This window comes from Apodemus sylvaticus, chromosome X, assembly GCF_947179515.1.
Source record: "Apodemus sylvaticus chromosome X, mApoSyl1.1, whole genome shotgun sequence".
NCBI lineage: Eukaryota > Metazoa > Chordata > Mammalia > Rodentia > Muridae > Apodemus > Apodemus sylvaticus.
In genome coordinates this window covers 3,641,295-3,649,142 of record NC_067495.1, presented here as the reverse complement: position 1 = coordinate 3,649,142, position 7,848 = coordinate 3,641,295, and the positions used below count along the sequence as shown (strand labels likewise).

General features: G+C 42.8%; 1 protein-coding gene across 1 annotated transcript; it reads left to right on the top strand.

Annotated features, from left to right (window-relative positions):
• The first annotated feature begins 2,677 nt into the window (after window positions 1-2,677).
• Dusp21 (dual specificity phosphatase 21) lies at window positions 2,678-3,247 on the top strand. The gene has a single exon (XM_052171868.1). The coding sequence runs from the start codon at window positions 2,678-2,680 to the stop codon at window positions 3,245-3,247; it is 570 nt and encodes a 189-aa protein (XP_052027828.1).
• Window positions 3,248-7,848: the final 4,601 nt, after the last annotated feature.

The following is a 7,848-nucleotide window of genomic DNA, read 5'->3' as shown; positions in this document are numbered from 1 at the left end:
AAATGTTTATAATTCCAGTTTCAATCAATTTAGGAATACTTTTATGCCTACCATTATTACATCTATCTAAAATTTTCCATGATAATCTTCAATTCTAACATTTTTCTACATTTTTCTACAATTTTACGACAAATATTTTCCATGTAAATCTTCAATCTATCATAAAATGATTCTACTTGCTTTTTCAATTAATTTATTTTTATTTTTTTGTTTGTTTTTGGGTTTTGGTTTTTGGTTTTTGGGGTTTTCTTTTTTTTTGGTTTTTTTTTTTTTTTTTGGTTTTGGTTTTGGTTTTTTTCGAGACAGGGTTTCTCTGTGTAGCCCTGGCTGTCCTGGAACTCACTCTGTAGACCAGGTTGGCCTCGAACTCAGAAATCTGCCTGTCTCTGCCTCCCAAGTGCTGGGTAGCAATGCTTTTTATGTCTATTACTTTACTCTTTAATTTTCCATAACATTGTCAATTTTAACGTGTTTTTCTATATATCTCTTCTATTTTATCAGAAATATTTTCCATGTAAATCTTCAATTTTATCATAAAATGTTTTTACTTCCTTTTTCAATTAAAAAAAATGCTTTAAAAAAAAGAATCAAGTGATAAATCATCTGGATTGCATGTATAAATGACAGTGGCACAGCTGAATTAGCCACAAATGACTGCTACAGGCCACCTATAGCCTAGATGGAAGGCTAGAAATTGGTTAGTTGTGCTTCCTCATAAGCATCTCTAAAGTGTTAGAAGGCAGGAACAAAATTCTGTGGTTACAATTGATCACGAAGAGCCAGAACAGCAACTGATCCCTATATTGCTGCAGTTTTAGAGCAATTAGCACATTATATGAGCCAAAGGCTGTTGCAACTTCAAATATGAGACTACTGCTATGTAGGGACAGTATTCAGTTCTTCAATACTAATGAAGTAGAAGCTTTCTTAGGTGTTGTGTTCAGTGGTAGAATAACTAAAATGTATATGCATATGTAAATGCATAATCAGATATGGTATAATAGAACATATTAAAAGGCCAGAAAACCAAACCAAACCAAAAAAAAATTTAAGTGTTTTCTGTTTTTTTTTTAAAGATTTATTTTCTTGTATATAAGTACACTGTAGCTGTCTTCAGACACACCAGAAGAGGGGATCAGATTTCATTACGGATGGCTGTGAGCGACCACATGTGGTTGCTGGGATTTGAACTCAGGACCTTTGGAAGAACAGTCAGTGTTCTTAACCGCTGAGCCATCTCTCCAGCCCCGTGTTTTCTGTTTTTTAAAATGACTATAATAAGAGTGCTTATTTTGCAATTCAAAGCCCTGAATTCCAGGCTGGAAAGATGGCTCAGTGGTTAAGAGCACTGACTGCTCTTCCAGAGGTCCTGAGTTCAATTCCCAGTAACCACATGGTGACTCACAACCGTCTGAAATAGGATCTGATGCTCTCGTCTGGTGTGTCTGAAGACAGCTGCAGTGTACTCAAATATATATATATAAGGCCCTGAATTCAATCTCCAGAACTGCATAAATGGGCGCAGTCCTGTAATCCCAGTCTTCAGAAGATAGAGACAGAAGAAACAGAAGATCAAGACTATCTAGCTACTAAGGAGTTCATGATCACCTCAGGATACCTGAGACCCTGTCTCAAAAATAAACTATGAACTATGAAGAAAAGCATTGGAGACTGTACATAATACAGCAGGCCTGTAATCCTAAATCCAGGGAGGCTGAGGCCACACTGAGCTACAGTGGCAAAATCTTGTCTCAAGTATAAACAAAAAACCACAAAGAGGAGGAGGAGAAGGAGGAGGAGGAAAGAAAGAAGGGAAGGAAGAAGGAAAAAAGGAAAGAAAAGGAAAAGAAGGAGGGAAAAAGAAGAAAAAAAAGAAAGAGAAAAGAAAGCAAAGAAAGAGAAAAGAAAGCAAAGAGAGAAAAGAAAGCAAAGAAGGAAAGAAAGAAAAGAAAAAGGAGGGAAGAAGAAAAGGAAGGAAAGAAAGGAAAGAAAAAGAAAGGAAGAAAAAAGAAAAAGAAAGAGAAAAGAAAGAAAAGAGAGAGAAAAGAAAGAGAGAGAAGAGAAAGAAAAGAAAGAAGAGAAAAGAAAGAGAAAAGAAAGAAAAGAAAGAGAGAAAAGAAATCAAAGAAAGAAAAAATAAAAGAAAAAGGAAAAAGAAAGCAAAGAAAGAGAAAAGAAAGAGAAAGAGAAAAGAAAGCAAAGAAAGAAAAGAGAGAGAGAAAAGAAAGCAAAGAAAGAAAGAGAAAAGAAAGGAAAGAAAGAGAAAGGTGGCACATGCCTGTAATCCTAGCACTTGGGAGGCAGAGGCAGGTGGATTTCTGAGTTCGAGGCCAGCCTGGTCTACAGAGTGAGTTCCAGGACAGACAGGGATATACAGAGAAACCCTGCCTCGGAAAACGAGAGAGAGGGAGAGAGAGAGGGAGAGAGAGGGAGAGAGAGGGAGAGAGGTGAAGGTGGGCTGTGACCTTGAAGCAGAGCCTTGTGCCTTTGGGGATTGTGACATTGAAGGAGAGAGACAGATTGGTGAGCATTGTGACACATGGGTGGCAGAGGAGGACAGAGGAAGGTTACAGACCTCTCCCTCATACCTTTCCCTGAGACCAGAAGAGCAGCTGCTTTCCCCAAGTTGCAGAGACTGGTGCCCAGGAACCTAGTGCAGAGCTGACCTGTCACCGTGATGACAACAGCATCTTGTATCCTTCCGTCTCAAGCTATTCAACAGGATAACATCTACGGTCTCTCTCAAATAACTAATAGTCTTTTTATTAGTAACTCGGCGGTAGCTAACGACAAGCTCACCTTGTCCAACAACCACATCACCACGGTCATCAATGCCTCCGTAGAAGTTGTGAACACGTTCTTTGATGATATTCAATACGTGCAAGTGCCGGTGAGCGATGCTCCAAATTCTTACCTCTACGACTTTTTTGATCCCATAGCTGATCACATCCATGGCGTGGAAATGAGGAATGGCCGTACACTGTTGCACTGTGCCGCAGGAGTGAGCCGCTCAGCCGCCCTCTGCCTTGCCTATCTCATGAAATACCACACCATGACCCTGCTGGATGCGCACACATGGACCAAGTCCTGCCGCCCCATTATCCGTCCCAACAATGGCTTTTGGGAACAACTGATTCATTACGAGTTCAAGCTGTTTAGTAGGAATACGGTTCACATGATCTACTCTCCTGTGGGTCTGATTCCTAACATCTATGAAAAGGAGGCTTATTTAATGGAGCTAATGTAAGCCGTCCATCCCCTTCCCTGATTGGATCCTACATCAAGATAAAAACAATGATCTTGGACCTCTGGTTGATTTAAAAAAGAAAGTTATGGAAAGACCTTGTGGATGGTGTAGGATAGGGAAGAGAAGGGACTGGAATTCTTAATTGTCATATCTTCAAATAAAGTCGAATGTAAAATGATCAATGTCTCTAAATCTTATATTCAAAGAATAAAATTTAGGAAATGGAAAATGGTAAAATGTTTCTTACCTCATAAGGAACGGGACAGGCTGCTGGGACCTGGCAGAAGGCAGGACTGGGAGTGGACATGATATATAGGTCAGGGGGTGGGGAAAGATGTGGATGTAGGTGTGAGGTAAAGAGGCAGGTGTGGGAGGAGGTGTGTCTGGGGGGCCTAGAGATGTTAGGCAGGGTGTGGGAAGGTAGAAATGTCAGGGGAGTGACTTAAGGGTCTGGGGAGTGGCAGAAGAGGGCTGGGATTTTGAGGTAGGGGTATGCTGAGGTGGGAAAGAATAAGGGTGGGAGGACTGTGTAAAGTCTAGTTACATTCAGGTGGGGAGGTAGGGAAGGAAGGGGAAAGAGAAGGTTGGACTATGAGGTAGGAGTAATGGAAGGTGGGGGAGGGGAGCAGTGGAATGATGAGATAGGCATTTGTAGAGGTGGGAGGGGGAAGGTGGGGCAGCTCTGAATTGAGGGGTTTGGGGAGAAGGGAAGTAGTGAAGATGGTAGTGGACTAGCTGTGAGGTAGGAATTGGGAGAGTGGGGCCAGCAGGAGGTACTGCTCAGCTTAAACAGACCTGCCAATAGCCCCATGTGCTTACAGAAGAAGAGATCCTGAGCCCTGCCTGAGAGTAAAACCTCTTTCCACTCCAACTCAAAGTAAGAGCCTTTGACATCATGACACCTCAAGTAATAAAGTACTGGATAAATGCTTCCAAGCCATCACACTAGGCTCCGAGAGGCCTCAGCAAATCTCACGCCATCCCTGTCTGCCTTAATAACTCCAATGATCCAACTCTTATTTTCTAGATTGGATTTTTGTCATGATGTCAAAGGCTCTGACTTTGAGTTGGACACAGGACCTCAGGGGTTCCTCTCATGGGCCCTGACTTGTGTCTTAGTTAGGGTTTCTATATCTATAATGAAACACTATGACCAAAAAACAAGTTGGGGAAGAAATTGCTTATTGGGCTTGCAATTTCACACTGCAATCCATCACTGAAGGAAGCCAGTACAGGAACTCAAACAGGGCAGAAACCTCAAAGCAGGAGCTGATGCAGGGGTCAAGAAAGAGTGCTGCTTGCTGACTTGCTCCCTGTGTCTTGCTTAACCTGCTTTCTTGTAGAACCCAGGACCACCAGTCTAAAGATGTCACTACCCACGTCAATCCCTAATTAAGAAAATGCTCTACATACTGACCCAAATCCTGATCTTAGGGTGACATTTTCTCAATTGAGGTTCCTTCCTTCCTTTCTTTTTTTTTTTCTTTTGGTTTTTTGCATTTGATTTTTCAAGACAGGGTTTCTCTGTATAGCCCTGGCTGTCCTGGAACTCACTCAGTAGACCAGGCTGGCCTCGAACTCAGAAATCCACCTGCCTCTGCCTCCCAGAGTGCTGGGATTACAGGCGTGCGCCACCACCGCCCGGCTGGTTCCTTCCTTTCTGATGACTATAATTTGTGTCTAGTTGACATAAATCTAGCCATGACAACTTGGAAGGTTGGAGTTGCTGGCCATGTCTCAGCCCTGGCACCACTGTCACCTCCTTTTCTTGCTGTTCTGGGGTATCACAGAACTTCAGTTCTCTGTTACAGCAACCACAGACCTTCTGTCAGAGTCCTCCTGAAGACAAAACCCTTTAATGCAACCTGGCACCTGCAAGGTTTCACCGCAGAGTAGAGAGCAGTGAGCATGCTCTAACTCTGCAGGCTCTGCATTAACATTCACCCTCCCCCTCCCCACCTTGTCATGGCCTTTCTCTGTCTCTGCAACTGTTTGTTGTTTACAAAACAGTCATTAAAAAAGAAGAAGAAAGAAATCACCCAGTGTGTAAAAATGGGTTTAAGATCCTATCAGACCCAACCAGAGAAAAGTCATAGATTTAGAACCTTTTTAGAAGTTTCATTGTACTGAATGCACCTCCCCTAATCACCCATGCCTAGTTTAGAATCATAGATGATTAGAGACAGCTCACTGGTGTTGCTAGCTCCTAGATCCAGGGAAGCACTTGCCAAAGGGATAAATGAATGAGCCTCACAGGTAGGCCCTAGAGTCCAAAAATGTTCCAACTTTCTAGATAGCTGGGGCTCTGACTGGGTACAGGCATTGTACTTCAGGCAATTTTAGACAGAGAGACACAGATCAGGACTGTTCAGGTTGAATATACCTGTGGGTCCAGAGACCAATGAGTTTCAAAAGCCCCTTCTGTCCAGACCAGCCCTCACCCAGATCCCTACTACCACAAAGGCAAAATATGGTGGGAGGATGCATCAGATGAAAGCCATTGCTTTAGACAGTGTTTCTTTTTATGAATGGAAAACAAAAAACAAAAACAGGTTCACGGAACTCATGGCTGAATGTGGCAGAATCCCAATCACAAACTTTTCTGGCAGGAACCAAGATGGGACATTTCCTTACATGTATTGTTGAAAAGAAAATGATTTAAGTGTAAGTGTGTATGCCCATTTTTGGAATCTTAAATATCCCATGAAATGAACTTGTTATGCCCAGGCCTCGGGATCCCCAGAACTCCAAGAATTCCCAATCCGATGTAATATAGCAAAAGAGCCTTTATCTGAGTCAGGCCCAGAACGCAAGCCTTCCCCACTGTGCAGGTTAGGAATGTGATGCCCATGCTAGGAGCTGGGAGTTTTTATACACATATGTACATAAACAGGGATCCTCTGCCTTTGGGGTTATGTGACAGGGAGGTGACAAGGGAAACTATCCCTCAGACTCTGCACTGTTTGTTCAGACAGCAAGGCAGAATCGTGCAGCTGGGAGAGGGACTCCTATGACCTGGGTGCTATCAGGAACTAGCGTGTTTTTACAAACTGGCCACAGCTGTCTGGGAACACTTAATTGCCCTGCTCTCTTGGCTAAAAAGTGGGGCACTTATCTTTTCAAGGATGTTTGGTTCGTTTTTCTCAAGGACAGGAGCCATCTGCACCTGAGAAGTGCTAGTTATCTGACAGGGAGGAAGATATGGAGGCTGGGATATGTATTCTCAAAGCCAGCACCTGCCACTTCCCCCCCCCCGGGGGGGGGGGGAGGGGAGAGTCATTAGGGAATGACACCATGAAAAGGGGGATTGCAATGTTCTGGCAGCAGGATGGGCTCTTTGTGTTTGCTCCCTCTGAAAGGCCAGAGGCCTTTCTGCTGGGAAAGGGGGGAGGGGAATGGAGCTCTGTGCTAGAACCAGCAAAGTGTAGAGGCAGACTTCTTATGTCTCTTCAAACTGTGCTAGGAGTTGTAACCAGTGAATAAATCTAGATACACCCACAACTGTAACCAAGCTACCAAGCAGTCCCAAGCCCCAAAAACCATTTCCATCATTCTTCTCTGTAGTCAGCAGAAGCTAGCTAGCCTCTGGCAAATGCTGATCTGTTTTCCTTCCCTGTAGATTTTCTGTGAACTAAATGTCACATCAATGGAACCACATGGATGTTGGCTCTGAAGAGTGACTTTCATTCAGTATAATGTCTGTAAGAGTCACTCATATTGTGCTCCATACTTCAGATGTATCACAGTCGGTTATTGGGATGTGAGGATTAGGAGTCTATATCAGAATATTCCATATAAGGATATGAGGCTTTATACTATATTCCTAGGAAATGCTATAACAAAATACCAAAGAAAAATGTGCAAAAAGTGTGACTTAAAACAACAGTAATTTGTTTTCTCATAGTCCTGAGGCCAAAAAGTCCTAAATAAGGATGTTGGCAGGGTCACACTTCCTGTGAAACCTGTCCGGGTGAGTCTTTCCTTGTCTGTTCTTGCCACTGGTGACACTGGTACACTTTCCTTTGTTTAACTCATTACTCTAGTTTCTGCTTTGTCACATGGCTATCTTTTTTCTGTATCCACATCCATATTCCTTCTGTGTATATCTTTGTTCAAGTTTTTCCCTTTTTTATTCAGTGAGAATATTTAATGTGAAAAATTAAGACTTTTGCTATAGATGTGTTTGCTGCTAATATGTTTTGATTATAGATGACTTAATGCCCTAGACCCTCCTAGGAATTTGCCTAAAATTACCTCTCTAAAATTCCCAAATGTTTGAATTCCAAAATCCAGTGGCCCAGAGTTTCAGATTTTTGTCCTACCCTGGCTCCCTTAGTCAATGCACCCCACTGAGCTAGGAAGCTGTTGTCTTTTGCAAAGTGCAGAGAGCATTAATTAAGGCTCTGACCTAAGGTAAGTTTGCAGGCAGCTTAAGGCCTTGCATGTTCTGGAAGTGGATCCCTTTATGGACTGGCCCATTGCTACAAGCTCCATCCACTTCATCCTTGCTATTCCAGAGTTAGGGGGCAGTGTTTGGAGTAGAAGACTCTCCCAGAAGAGGGCATAGGTCCTTTGATAGGAGAACTGGACACTTCCATGTG